The sequence below is a fragment of the Tauraco erythrolophus genome, chromosome 6 (genome assembly GCF_009769465.1).
Source record: "Tauraco erythrolophus isolate bTauEry1 chromosome 6, bTauEry1.pri, whole genome shotgun sequence".
Classification (NCBI taxonomy): Eukaryota; Metazoa; Chordata; class Aves; order Musophagiformes; family Musophagidae; genus Tauraco; species Tauraco erythrolophus.
This window is the reverse complement of record NC_141470.1, coordinates 11072107-11087732: the sequence shown is the minus strand read 5'-3', so window position 1 is coordinate 11087732 and position 15626 is coordinate 11072107. Positions and strand designations below refer to the sequence as shown.

The 15626-nt window shown below is 39.2% G+C and overlaps 1 protein-coding gene across 3 annotated transcripts in view; it reads right to left on the bottom strand.

The window, feature by feature from the left end:
- KCNQ1 (potassium voltage-gated channel subfamily Q member 1) overlaps nucleotides 1–15626 on the bottom strand; it is a 378889-nt gene that overhangs the window by 96905 nt on the left and 266358 nt on the right. For 2 of the 3 annotated variants that reach the window (XM_086613033.1, XM_086613032.1), the window contains 3 exons: nucleotides 13525–13619; nucleotides 12819–12865; nucleotides 11950–12011 (listed from right to left, as the gene is read on the bottom strand). In XM_086613033.1, coding sequence (XP_086469159.1) covers nucleotides 11950–12011; nucleotides 12819–12865; nucleotides 13525–13619 — 204 coding nt within the window. Of the gene's footprint in view, nucleotides 1–11945; nucleotides 12012–12818; nucleotides 12866–13524; nucleotides 13620–15626 lie in introns of all 3 variants that reach the window. The other variant, XM_086613031.1, reaches the window with a different exon arrangement.

The window sequence follows — 15626 nt, the reverse complement described above, 5'->3', positions numbered from 1 at the left end:
AAACACAGAGGTAGAGGATCCATGATTTATGGCTCAGCCAGTCTCTTTTTGAGAAGCAGCAATAACTATCCTTGCGCATTTCCTTTCTAAGGTGTTCTCCTGTAAAACTCCTCTGGTTCAAACTCTCTTGAAACTTAGGAGTAGCAGAATAAAGGCTTCCTTCAGTACCCTGATGACCACAGCATGCAATCACAGACACTGATGGCACAACTGGAAATTTTCCAGAAAACTTCAGCTACGATGAAGCAAGGACCCCAAGCTGACATTTTGAATATATTTTACTCTTGGGGTTTTTGTTTTGACTGCCTCATTTGGCAGGACTGTCATACATGATAATCGAGCCAAGTCAGATGTCTTTGTTGCCAACATTAACTAGAGTGGCACAACTAATACGTATCCAACTACTTCGGGACAGATAATCTATGACAACCAGAGACAAAGAACCATCATGGAATCTGCACAAAGCTCAAGTGAACAAGAGGAAAATCAGACACGAATGGTAGCTCCATCATGAAATGATAAAACAGAAAAAGGACAGCCCAGGCAGGGCAAAGAGCCAACCCACACTTGGACTGGTAGACATGTACAAACGCAGACATATATGTAGATGTAACTTCCATTGTCAACATATTTTTTCTTTTAATAGGGATAATTTTAGAATATTTATAAGGCTGTACACATTTTCAGTCTGGGAACAATGTATTTATTCACTCTTTTTCTATGGCTGGACAAAGGGCAGTATTTATGAGGTGTAGTGTCTGACAAAGCCTTTAGTGCTGTTAATCACATCAGCTTCCTTGATATATTAAGGCTATTAGGACTTAACTAGATAAAGATGCACATGTTTCTAAGTGAATCACCTTCTATCTGTCTAATGGAAACCAAGTGTTGATTTAAGTGGAGTCATCTGTTTAAAAAAAAGAGAGAGAAAGAAACTGAAATAAACCCAAGATTAACAGATGTCAGAGAAGGGTCAATGGCAAGCAATGTTAGCTCCAAGACTTTTAGAATAGAAACTTAGATGAATATTTGAACTCACTTGAATATTTCTCTCTGCTTGACTGTGCAAATATAGCATATAATAGAATTCGTTTAGCTTTAAATATTACATACATAATTATCTACACGTAGGACAGTTTCTGTGTCATGCAAGCATGTTCAGTCCTCTCCACCCTTAGGCTCCTGGGCTACAACATGATGTTAGTAGATTAATTTCTAGATGATTTAAAATCTACTGTCTAAAATAGTCCTAGTACATTTATATTGGCTGGCTTGGTGTGGTTTATGTGTTTATATATGCTGTTCTCAAGTACTGGATGGTTTTAGTATTAATGAGCCATGATTATGTCGAACACTGCACTGGCCAATATAACTATTCAAAACTAGAGGAGCTTTTAAACACAATAACAAAAAGGAATGTTGATTTGTAGTTGAAGTCTCAGACATGGCTTAAGTTCAATTCCTGGCTGTGCCACACATGCCACGGTGATACCTCGGGCAAGTCGCTTCCTGCACCTTAGCTGTAAAAGGGGGAAACAATATTTTCCTTTTCTCTTCCTTTCTCTATTTTGTGTGTTTAGTCTGTCAGAGCAGGAGCTCTCAAGCTATGACAAATGTAATGAAGCTACCACAATGAAGGTCCATCCTTTTAGGACTCATCAGACTATCATGCCCATGGCATACAAGGGCAATCACATTCTGCCAGCATGGGCTGTTGGCTGGAGCTACCAAGTGTACCATTAGTTACTTTGGGATAGAAAGAGAACCCGTGACATGGGTTCACAGCCCTGTGCTAACTGCTGAAATGGTGAGATACTTTAAAGATGTGTAAAAAGTCATTGTATCACATTTGTCCTAGATTTTTATAGAAGTAATGCAAATCTTGATTTTCTTACTGAAAGATGAATTGTGGTTTTGTCACAACCCCAGTGGGTAGGATGCAGGAACAGAGAGGATTTGAGGGAACTACATTAGCCGTATTGGTTTCCTGACCTCTAGGAGGGGTTGGTATACTTTAAAGCAGGTGCTCATATTCTGCTTTTTATTGACTGCCTATTTTTCTTCTTATCTTTCCTCTGACTCCCATAGCTTAAGTAGGAGTCAGACAGCAAAGACCCCTTCTTCTACTTCTCCTGCAATCTAAGCAGCCCAGGATCGTTTATGTTTTGCAATTTTTCTGGGGCAGGGGGAGCAGATAGGGTGACAGAAGGTATGGACTTTGTGTGAGAAAGGGAGTATACCTTGCTTTACTCTGAGTCTTTTCCAAGAGCTGAATAGATTCCAACCTGGAAAGGCTGCAGCCTGAATACAGTCCTTTCAACTCCATGCACTTTTCCTCCCTGATACTTAACTGCAAATGAGAATAAAATACTTTCATTCCAGCGAGATCACTCTAAAAACAGATCTTTGACAAGGAACAATTTCAACTTTAATGCATCTAACTCCAGTAGAGGTTCATCTTAGTGTATCAAAACCGAAATTTGCCATATATGTTAGAACGCTTTGTGGTCACTCATCTGAAACACACACACGCAAAATAAAATGCAGAGACGATTTTATGGTAATTTCTTTTCCTTTAACCTATAAGAAAGCCAAATAAAAGTCTTCGTGTAGCGCACTGTGCACACGTGTTGTTCACGTAAATCCCTTTTCTCTGATCTGCTCTACAGGGCATTTAGTCCGTACAACTGTTCCACATTCTCTCTCGGCATATTCACCAGGCATTTCCATTCCACACCAAATGTAAACGGCCTCTGCACAAGAACGATGGAGGCTACGTTTCAAATCTTGCTTGGGTTTATCTTTGAATGCCAGACAAAACAGGCTTTATGTGGTTTAATAAAAGATCGCGTCATCTCAATTTGCAGACCTTAACATCCACTCGCATACCTACTCAAATATAAACACAAACAGCTGGTCCCCAAATCAGCAACTAACCTAAAGATTGTTTACAATATTATCAACTGGTAACGCATTATTTCAATTCTCCCTTTCCCCCCTCACCCACAAATTCCTATATTTTATAAGGATATATTGCATGTTACCTAAAATTCCTCTGGGGTTTCTGCTCTTAATAACCAAGTAGACAGCTACGCAGATCACAAGCATGCAGCTGTTGCCAGTGTTAAGAATTCAAAGTCATTAATCAGATCACAAACTGGGAAGAAATCAACAAGATTTAAGAAAATATTAATATATATATATCTATAAACACTCTGTATTTATAAAGGTTTACATTCTGCCTTCAGCATCAGGCTTCCAAGCTACCATCTGCATTCAAAAGCATTAGAAATTTGGGGTCAAATCTATAGCAACTCACTTAAACAGGAAGCCTTTCCTTTAGGAATATTTCATGTTTGCTGTTTTACTTTTAATTAAATATGTAGAGGAGTATCACAGATGTGACTGAATGACCAGAGCTGAGTCATTGCTTTTGAACACAAGTACAGCTACAGTGTGCTAGCTTGAACTACCTTCAGCCACTATTCTCCAGAATGCAGTCACTATTTTGTCTTGCTTAACTTTATTTTACAAGCTTGAGAGAGTTTCTACTCTCAATTCCTGCAAATAAGCTAATGAGTTCCAGTATCTTCACTGTCTGTGGCTATTTACATTCAGATGCTACATTTTTATTTTTTTTTAATATCATCACATTTCCTGTGATCCAAGAGCTGACACTACAAGGTCTGTAACTATATGTAAGCTACTCCACCTAGATAATAGCCTACAGGTTACAGATAGTACTTAACACTGAATATATTAAATAATTTCAATGTTAACACAAAAATTGTTTTTCGTTTGTGCTGCAGTAGGATCTAATGATCTTCAAATAGATAAAATTAATGCTAACAAACGGATGCAAGTGAAGGCTATTCCAAAGACCTTCAAGGCACAGTCCTGCAAAAACTCAAGTGTATGTCCTCCTGACAGGCACAGTGGTCTGCTTGCATGGCCTTCATAAACAAATCAGGTCTAAGACACTGTACAGCAACGTTCTACAGGAGACCAAATCCAGTGGCAAGTGGCTGTGTATAATGATCTAGCATAAAAAGGGCTAAATTGAACAAAACTAAAGTTTATCTCACCCAGTTATCTTGTTTCTGGTGCAAGGCTTGTAGCAGAGTCTTAAAAAAACTGTGTAAGAACATACATATACATAAAATCATGCTTTTCCTTTTTTTACCAACTCATCACTGACTACTGTTTAAAGTACTTGCTAACCTGCAGTTTACATACAGGCATCCTACTTAATAATCCTCAAGCAAGCCCTTCTCCATGACTTTCCCTAATCTCTCAGTTTGTTTCTGTTCTTGCTACCAAAGCTTCTAGCAGCAGTGAATCCTACAAGTAATTATTTTTTGTTTTCATTTTTACTATTTATGCCTGATAATTTTATTTTACTGTAGCTGGGGAGATGGGAAGCATAGGATACTGAAACAGAAATCTGCAGTGTTTCGTTGTTTACCTGATGAAATATTATCAGATTGATGAGAGGAAAGCTATTAAAATTGGGAGGCCGCCTAATGACCCAGACTGATAAAGGATGTGCTTATTTGTAGTCCAATTTATAGAAAACGGGCATTTTCCATCAGAGTTCAGCATCGAAATTGCTTCGGTATGCTTGTACTTCAGCATCTGGAAAAAGACTAAGGACTAAATTAATAGGGATACTTAATCTTCCATATGCTTCTTAATATTCCTCCACATCCCCCAGGTTATTACTTCTGCATTATTGCAAGAACTACGTACTAGATGAGTAACTGCTTGGCAGTGGTTCTTTTGATTTTTATTGATTTTGCATATCTCTTAAAATTTCCATCCAAACCCACAGTTTTTAGTTCTGTTTCTAGGTATCAGGAAGGCAAACCCTCACACATCTATTGCAGAAGCTGCCAATATTCAATACCTGAACTGCTTAGTCCATGTTCAGCCGGAAAGCGCTGAATATTTCCATGCTGCTTTCCGAAGTCGTCTCTTCTGACTGATGACTCGTGGTTCTAACCATGCTTCCCAGTGCCGACCAGAAAGCCAGATGATTGTTTTTCAGTCTTTTACCATCTAGTTTTCAGCATCATTATTCAATTAAAAATAAAGCCAAAATGTCCCTGTCCATTGCAGACCGATGTGCAAGAAAGCCACCGTCAGTCAAGGGCTTTTTTGAAGTTTGCACTAATTGCTATGTTACACCAGGAAGCACAGCAACTGCTCCCACAGGCTACAGAATGCCATCAAAAATAGACAAAAAAACCCACCAAGGTTTGATCCCATTTTAGATAACGCAGATATTTCACATAAAATTGGAAGACTGGCCACACACGAAGAATTCTTTTAGGTGAACAAGCTGTCAACATGAAATCTGGTATTTGTGAACCCAGGAGGAAGTAGATGAGATAACACTTTTCTAAGTAAAATGTTAAACTCCTTAATGTATGCTTTTAGGATTGTAAATATGGAGCATCCAATAATGAGACACATACAGATCTCTTCTTCCATTTCTGACAGAAATACTGTCATGTAAGTAATACATTCGTGTTACTGTGCAGCACTGTATCACAATCAAAAGAAAAAATCCTCTCAAAGGCGTAAAAATTTGATGAAGCTTAATGATTCTGCCCATCCTTGATGAAGGAAGGCTCATCAAGGCTACCTTACGTTTTGATTAAAAGGCCTGCTTCACAGCCTTCCAGGTCAAAGGAAAGACTCCCACCATCTTTAACGGGGTCCAGAGCACATCCTAAACCTTTCTGCGTTAGATGGACTGGGAGTTCATTGTCAGATATGGTGTGATTACAATTTACCTTGTGATTCAATAAAATGGCAAATTTAACAACATTTATGGCGAAATTCTTCTGCAATATATAGCTCAAGTTCATATAAGGCACATAAAAAATAACCAAGTGGTTGGTGACAGCCAACATGGCTTCACTAGGGGCAAGTCGTGCCTGACTAATTTAGTGGCCTTCTACGACAAAGCTACAGCGCTGGTTGACGTGGGTAAAGCAACGGATGTCGTTTTCCTGGACTTGTGCAAGGCGTTTGACACTGTCCCACATGACATCCTTGTGTCTAAAATGGAGAGACATGGATTTGGCAGATGGACCACTCAGTGGATAAAGAACTGGCTGGATGGTCGCACTCAGAGTTTTGGTCAATGGCGCAATGTTTACATGGAGACCAGAGTCAAGCGGTGTTCCTCAGGGGTCTGTTCTGGGTCCAGTGTTGTTCAACATCTTTGTCAGCGACATGGATGACGGCATTGAGTGCACCCTCAGTAAGTTTGCCAAAGACACCAAGCTGTGTGGTGCCATGGACTCACTTGAGGGAAGAGATGCCATCCAGAAGGACCTTAACAGGCTTGAGAAATGGGCCAGTGCAAACTGCATGAGCTTCAACAAGTCAAAACGCAAGGTCCTTCACCTGGGTCAGGCCAATCCTAGGCACAAATACAAACTGGGCACAGAGTGGGTTGAGAGTAGCCCTGAAGAGAAGCTGCCTTCCAATACCTGAAGGGAACCTACAGGAAGGCTGGGGAGGGACTTTTTACAAGAATGTCCACTGATAGGACAAGGGGAAATGGGTTTAGGTTGAAGGAGAACAGATTTAGATTAGATCTTAGGAAGAAATTCTTCAGTATGAGGGTGGTAAGACTTTGGAATAAATTGCCCAGAGAGGTTGTGGATTCCCTCTCCCTGGAGGTGTTCAAGGTTAAGTTGGACAGAGCCTTGAGTAGTCTGATCTAGTTCAGAGGCATCCCTGCCCATGACAGGGAGGTTGGATTTAGATGATCTCTGAGGTCCCTTCCAGTCTATGCCATTCTATGATTCTATGATATATTTTTGAGCAAATCAATACGAGAAATAAGATAGATATGAAACCTTTTGCAATGGGGAACTATTAGTTGATTAGAAAGCAGGACCAGGAAAGAGCAAGAGTAAAATCAGAAACTGGACCTAGACTTATCAATGGTCATTCTGTTCATCTGAACTGTGTTTAACAGGGTTCCAGCCAAACTGGTTTCTAATACACACATGGATAGAATCAATGGTCTGGTGAAACACTTACAGAAAATTATTTAGCCAGAAGAAAATGTCATACCACGTATATCAATGTTGTAACATACAGGTCTCCACCACTTACTGAAAGTCACCTCAAATCAAGCCTTTGCACTGATTCCTCTTTAAAAGTTCCATACGCAGCACTGACAGTGAAAAATGTATCAAATATATATCATATCCTTACAGTTTAACTGAACATGGGATCTATACACTGAACAATCAAAGACATTGCAGAAGGAAGACAGAAAACCAAATCACCAGAACTCAAAAGAACCGTGCAAAGAAGAGAACTTCCTTTCAGTTTTGGTTTCTAAGGTCAGTTCAGATTTCCAGTAGGCAACTCAAGCAGCACAGTAGCATCTGTTTTAGGGTAGATGCTTTCACATGGTAGATTTGCTCTTAATTGATTTAAAAAGTGGTACAATCTGCTTTTAAGGTATATCTGAAAAAGTTACATGATTCTCTGTTCAGTGCTGCACTGCGTGTTTGAAGTTCTGCACGCTGCTCTTTGGGTTAGCACTAGTCAAAATACAAGGGTTCAAATTTTCAGCTATAAGTGTGCAAAAGGTGCACATGCTTGGAATCAATGTTGTCTTGCAGAATTGTTGGATTCACATTCAAAGGTGTCACATGTCTCGCTGCTATATATCTTCTGTAAGAACAGAAATCTCCATTTAAATACCTACAACTTAAAATTTAGCAGTAGATAGCATTACTCATTAAGTTCCATAACTGAAAAAGACTATTATAAAATTTTAGTTGTGATCTTGGCAATACTGATACTAATGCTGTACTTCCTGTCAGATACAGGAATAGTCCTGAGTACCTAGACTGGATATCCAGGAAATTGCTTTGGATTGCTATAACTATTCTTAAAAGGCAAATTTTGAAGGGTCCAAATCATTGCAGAAGGTTAAGTCCTATTTTTAAAACAACAACAGAGAATAGAGCATAATGTCTACTGCTCAGAATGGTTTTTAATTTTTTTTTTTTTTGTAAATCTGGGTTCTGTTATTCTACTCTGGGAGGTTCACGGGCAGGACCCACTGATATCTGAGGCAGTGTGGTATGTAGGCACAACAGCCTGTCGAGAGTCCAGGGACTGCCAATTTTAGCACTCGCTGTATACTCTAGATGGTTTTGCAACAATTATCTTGCAGCCAAGCAACAAGCCCACTTCATTACCTGAAAAGTGCAGGCATACCTAAATTAACGGTCGGCAAAAGGCTGGAAAAGAACAGATTAATTTACTCTAAAAAGTTAGCATTACAGCCATTTATAGCCAAGCAAAAATTTAAGCAGTGAAAAGAAAAGACGAGATGTAGCACACAGAGGTTCTTGAGTGCATTGTGCTCCTGGACCGAGCTGCCGGGCACACCCAGAATGAAACCACTGGCACGCAGCGTGCTCTGCGTCAGGATCAGCAGCGCTGAGCACACACAGCTGTGCCTATCTGGAAAAAACGGTTTTGGTTTTGATTTTGGTAGCAAGCCAGCCAGCAGTGGCCAGGTTTCTTGAGGGCAGGCTGAATAGTCATTCACAGATGTTTCAGGGTAAGAAGAGAGAAGGCTGGTGGCCGCAAAGAAATTGTTTTGCTGCTGTAATCCTGCTCAACAACATTCTCTGAGGGACGTATCTACATGCACACACTTGGACCATTGCTACTTAACAGGGTTTATGAGCTCAGCATGGGCACTGCACCACTACAGCTCCATGTCTTCTGGACCAAAGCGAGCTGGTCTCCCAACAGAGCGGGGTGTGGGCACGACTGGTGCTGCAACCGCCGGCACTCAGCCATGGCAATACACTTTTATTAGAACATGGCATTTGCTACCCTCAGCTTGATGAGCAACAAGGAACAATGGCAAAGTCAAAATACGCTGCGATTACATTTTGGGATGGCGATTTCTTTATCGGGTTGTGCAATTTCTAGTTACATTTACAAAACCACCTTCTCAGTGGCTTGCTAATATTACAAAATTCTACGGGAGGGAATCTGCAGGAAGGTTCCTGCAAGCAATGATTCCTCCCCCTGGCTTTGGCATATGAGGAAACAAATTTTAGTTACATTATCACAAACTGTAGAGGTTACGAGGTCAAAGTTTCACTCAGTGCACAAGGTGAACAGACTCTACAGGACTCTCTCCCTCACATGAATGTGTTCCCAAATTTAAAAGAAGAAAATGCGAATTTTTGCTGATTTCTGTACTCGGAAATTCAGGTTTGTGCCATAAAGTATCATAATTCCTGCCAATACAGCTGCTGTTTGACTCTAAGCATTTTATTTTTAAAACGTCCCTTTCTCGCCACCCTCTCTGTACTGCCAGCCATATATGTGCATCTAGAGCAAACATCTTGTTGTGCCACAAGTACGAAAGCTTTGCAAAAGTGACATGATGTCCCAGGGACACAATTAAATACTCCTGAAGACAGAATTATCTTTCTTTGTAAACACTTCTTGAGTTAAAATTCGCCTCCATCAGAGTCTGTAGGAATATACATAAAATTGGATTCTGCCTCTGTGATGTGCAACTAGCAGATCCTGTGCTGATAGCAGACATGCATAAGCAGAAGCACCCAAAAGTTCAAAAAATGAAAGTTCAGGGTTTCTTCTCTTTCTGCTTTAACACAGACTTTCTGACAACTGTACACCAGCCTTCTGCTGCAAGGAGCATGCTAACGATCATTGAGAAAGATCTATTAGAAGAACTCCGCTTATTCCCGTGGCGTGGGAAGTACCATGTAATTTCTTGCTGTAGCAGGGATGTCCAAATAATTTCAGAAGGCTGCGGCTCATTTTAAAATGACTCAAAGGAGATTTTTCAAACGCGCAAAAGGTGGTTAGAGGCTCACACTAGGCTGCACCCCTGAACGTTTCTTCTTCAGAAGTCCAAGATGCAAAACTAATTTGCAAACCAAATGGAATGCAACTGTTTAAAATATGTAGTCATCTTAAAAAACTGTTGATATAGATATCCTTTATATAGTGCTTAGCTCAGGAAGGATTTAATTGTATGTTGCACGCATACCATGTCCTTTACGGGAAAGAGAAGGCCAATCTTCGAGAGCAGAAATAATAAAAAAAATAGCTTTGGCCACCATCTGCAGCAAAAATGTGATTTCAGCATTGATGGTGTATTGTCATGTACACCACTGTTTGCCGAGCCTAACCGAAATTCTCTATTTTTAGCCTTTCAGCTACTTTCAGATAAAATTCCTGCAGATAGGACTAGCTGTATAGGGCAGATAACATACAACTCTGAAACCACAGATGACCTCATGCAACTGCAAAGAAAGAAGGGTCTGTTACTTAAAACAAGGCTAAAATTTAACCCTGCTATACTAAAATTAAACAGGGAGTGTTTTACAGTCCCATTACAAGACATAAAACAACAGTCACCATAAATTCATGGTGTACTTATTTGTAAGGATGTATAAAGAGTAATTAATAACCCCGAAACAGCTTATCTCTGAGCCAGCACAACACCAAAGCTTTCCCAGGCTCATTAGAGATTTTACAAATAGCACTGAGAAGCTATTTTAGCTGTCACTTGAGAATTATTTGTCCAAACTGAAAAGCCATTGCTCTTTGTCACACGTCACAAGACATCTTTTCGTGTTCCACGCTTTTAGTTGACATTACGGAGAGAAAATAAATAAATGTAATCCAAACTTTCTGAAAAGGGCTTCCATGTGTAAGAACACTTAACCAACTACAGATTCGAGCAAGCACTGCATAGTGATTCTGCTTCGTGCAAAACGCGCCGTACCTTCCTATCTTCTACTTCACGCTTTCTGTGTGACGCCAAAAGGCACCTGTTCCCTTTAAAATGCCATTTATTTCCAATAGATTGAAGCACAGTTCTGAGTACTATCATTCAAGTTTATCTTAAACATTTGAGGAGAAATGTGTAAGGAACACATATGTCGCAAGTGAATCAATACAGATCACGGTGCTCAGTTTGCATCCTTTGGGATGTATTGCTCACACCTCTTTTGGTTTGCAGAATATTTGCTGGATATTTCTTCAGAACAAATCCTTCATGAGGTTATTGCATACTTCCAGTTGTGGAAGAAACACTCTGAAAGCTCTTTTCCTCAAGAAAAATTTTCACTCCTTAATATTGAATGAACAGTTTAGATACATGAGTGAAATAATCCTAAGGTAAAGAAATTCTTTCACCCTCTCACCAAATCACTATAAAAGACCAGTAAAGGATTCAAATAATTTATCTCAACTCTCCCTTTCTTTCCTTAATACCAACATAGGCAAATCTATATTTTTGTTAACAATGACATAGACTCTACCCATCATCTAATTTTTCAAGCACATCCAATATTGAAATAAAGGCTTACAAAACAATTAATTTAATTTGAGATTATAGAACAAGCCTGATTTTTTCTGGCTTCGTATCACTTGAAAGGAGAAACTCCATTTGTCATAAGAAATGAAAACCAGGACAGAACAAGGTTTGCTATCGCTCTCTCTAAGGAATTGTAGGTGGAGTTATATAAACAACAGAGCAACGATCAAAGAGAAATCTCAGGGACCGTAATATACTGAAGTATTAAAGGAACAGAGCTTTTTACCTACTGTGGAGGAAGGAAGTAGAGCATTGAGACGTGTAATATATACAATTAAAAACCAAAACCTCAAACCTGAGTCCCAAAAGAGACCGAAATAAATTAAAGTCTTTTTTTTTTTAATTCTGTTAAAATGACAAGAAAAAAAAAAAAAGAAAATGCAATTCGCCACAAAAATTACGCTCCATCACCTGAAAAAGCCAAGCATTTAACTCTATTTGAAGCTGAACTTTTCCCCTCATCCTATGAAACAAGCACTGTTCGATCACAGACCATGCCCTCATTCACTGCCAGTCTAACTGAGGCTTACCTTGTCCTCCACTCTGTTCAGCCTGGCACCAATCGTGTTATTCCCCCGATCTTTGCTTTTTTCTGTAGAACAAGAAACATTTTCAAATTAATTTACAGTGGTATAACAAAATAGCAGCAAGCCACAACAGGGTGTGTTTAACTAGCCCACCAACGCAGCGTAACTGAACACCTTTGCCAGGCTGGTAGTTCTATTCCTTAAAAGTAGCTTTTTGTTTCTTTTTATAGCATTAGCCCACGCCATGGCTTTTAATAGCCCTTTAAGTTTAAGGCACTTTCAACCTTAGTTTTATGCTTTAACCTGGGAGAACAAAATTGTTCCCAATTTAGTTAATGTTTTAATTGCCATTTAAAACCAACCTGTGATGACGTAAAAGACTCTCCAGCCAATTTGAATAATGTATTTGGAAACATTGTTTTTATTCCCTATAAACTATACAGAAATGTGAGTTTGAAAACGACATTAACAGAGAGTTTTTATTAGCTAGACTTGTCGCAAAAAACTTAACAGTACTTTGTGCTCCTTTTCCTGTCTCTTTTCAAAGCTGTCAAAGCTCTATGTGAATATTACATAGGAACTCTGTAATCATAGCATGCTGTTTTATTGAAAATATGGTGAGTCATGGAGAGATTAGAGCCAATATTTTGAAAACTTTAGTGAAAGTAGGTGCTTTAAATACGTAAGTAAGAACATCCCTGTTTTAAAGGTGTTGATGACTAAATATTATTTTGGATGCCTGAACTTCAGAGCATAACTGGTTGGCAGTGTTTAAAAATTTGGTAACAAAATTAAAAATATTTTAACAAGTGTTTTCCGTTAATTATATCTTCAGCAAATTAACTTTAGACACATCCTTCATATTAACTTACCTGAGACGGAGATAAAAAGAGATGGCTTCCCTATGGATTGGTCCAACCTATAAAACAAAAAGAATCATTTTTAGTTTTTATTAGCCTGAATCAGCATCTTCACTTTCTCTAGCTGGAGTGGAGATTCACAAACAAGCAAAGTGAAGTTCAAATAATTCTGGTTTGTACTTTAGTGAAGCAGTTGCTCTGAGGTAAGTATAGCTTGAAATCAAAAAAATAATGACAAAATAAGATTAGACTTGGATTGGTCTTTAGTTTCTTTAATCACTGTTAAATTTCACCACGCCCATCACTTTTCTATGTGAACAGCATGGTGTCCTCTTTTCCTTGTTCTTCTGCAGCTTACTTGTTGCACCTATCTGTTGGCTCTTATGCAATTCCACCAGAGTAGAATTTCATTTTGTACGTATAATACAGCCCCTCACATATAGGGATTACCACGTACAGTGAAAGCTAGTAGGCAATACACGTAAGTCTAATGAAAATTGAAAGTCCTGATCATCAGATTTTTAAGTTTTTTGCCTTTTCCTTCCTGTGTGAAAACTTTACTTGAATGCCATTTTGTACTCTATAACTTTGCACAGTCCTACCAATATGGCAACTGTAACCCTGTCAGGTTTTGATCTCCGGCCCCAATCACTGACTAATTTATAAACATCCCTCTGCTGATGTTTACGGATACAGATACTGAACTCTACTGACATACCTCCTCTGTAACTCCTTGATTCGCACCATCAGGTTGAGGTGACCCTGAGAATACTGCTCAATAACATCTCGGACATCATAGGGCTTTCTAGCTTGCTGTAAAAATCAAAAAACACACCTTTAAGTGACAAGGACATAAGAATGGTCTATTGTAATGTAGATTTTTTTTTTACAAGAGTAAACAGTAAGATCTTTTAACCCTTTTTAACGCTGTGTAAACATTTGAGATACTTTGATTGTTGCCATGATCATATATTTTTTATGGAATAATTATGACAGTTCTGATTTCATCCACCTTTTTGATACTGTAGATCTACATGCCTTTCAACAGATTATCCACCAAACTTGAGGCCAATAAAGTATAGCTGGCATTTTGCTCAGAAGTTTGTGGTCACTCTAGTTTCTTCTGGAAATAAAGTCCATACTCCTCGGCTGCTGAACAGTAGAGAGGTGTTTCACATGCACAAGTCCTTATTCTCAGTCAACACCAAGACAGCTGGACTTCTCAGTTCAGCTCTTACCATGGGAGGGTTAAAGCAGAGTCCTGGCTTAAGTTGCATGACTGATTACCTCTTCCAGAAAGACTGGTTGAGCTTTCAAGTCTACTGGGAAAGACTGGGGAAACATTGGTGCAATGAATGACCAGGGAGAAAGCCCTGTGTCTGTAATTTGCACTTCATACATGAGAAAGCCTTATTATCACCTATTAATAATAAGAACACTTTTATTTAGTATTAAAGACCATAATTTTAACCAATAAACACCATGGTTAACTGGAAAGCAAGTGAATGAGTTTGTCAAAGTGCAGTGACAAATTAAAAACATCTTACTCCTACATCTAGAAACTGGAGTTCAATCAGTGCCAGAGCTACATATGAGAAGCAGCAATGAAGCTCTAACATAACAGAGGAGAGAGGAGAGAAGAGCAGAACATAAACTCCACACGTTAGCCTGAACAGTAATACGTGAACTTAATGATTTGGTAGAAAACTTTTTCTTGAAGATGCTAATCAAATCAAACAATACAGTAACAATAAATGATATGTGAGCAGGTTGAGGGAGGTGATTTTACCCCTCTACTCCACTCTGTGAGACCCCACCTGGATTATTGTACCCAGCTCTGGAGTCCTTAGTACATGAATACTTAATTATATACTTTCAATACTTAAAGGGGGCTTATAATAAAGATGGGGACAGACTTTTTAGTGGGGCTTGTTGTGATAGGACAAAGGGTAATGGTTTTAAAATCAAAGAAGGTAGATTCAGACTAGATATAAGGAAGAAATTCTTTGCTCTGAGGGTGGTGAAACACTGGAACAGGTTGCCAGAAAGGTGGTAGATGTCCTGTCTCTGGAAACATTCAAGGTCATGTTGGATGGGGCTTTAAGCAATCTGATCTCATTGAAGATGTCCCTGCTCATTGCAGGGGGAGTTGGACTAGATGACCTTTAAAGGTCCCTTCCAACCCAAACTATTCTATGATTCTACATTTCTGATTCATTCATTATTCTGTCTATAGATACTCTGTAAATAATTTTCAAGGTTTGGTAAAAACCTTGGTAAGATCGAGTTACAACTTTTCCTTCTTTGCATCTTTTGAGAACAAGTAAAATAGTTTACAGAGGTAGCTTCTAACATACCAGAATTTGTATCCCATTTGAGGTCTCAGAAATATTTTGCCATTTATACTTCTAAAGCAGGAGTTGTCTCTGCACTGCTTAACCTTATTTCAGATGCTGCAGGTCTTCCTTAGTTCCGTGCCACAAATACCTTATTTTTTAAGCCAAAGGAAAGCAGGACATGACATAAAAACCAGGCTGTGGCACCTTCATGCAGTCTCCTGCACCTGCCTGGGAGGTAGCTCCCACATTTTAGGAATCATTCATAGAATCATAGAATGGTTAGGGCTGGAAGGGACCTTCAAAGGTCATCTAGTCCAACCCCCCTGCAAGGAACAGGGATATCTCCAACTAGATCAGGTTGCTCAGGGCCTCGTCCAACCTGGCCTTGAACGTCTCCAGGGATGGAGCATCCACCACCTCTCTGGGCAACCTGTTCCAGTGTTCTACAACTCTCATGGTAAAAATTTTTTTCCTAATATCC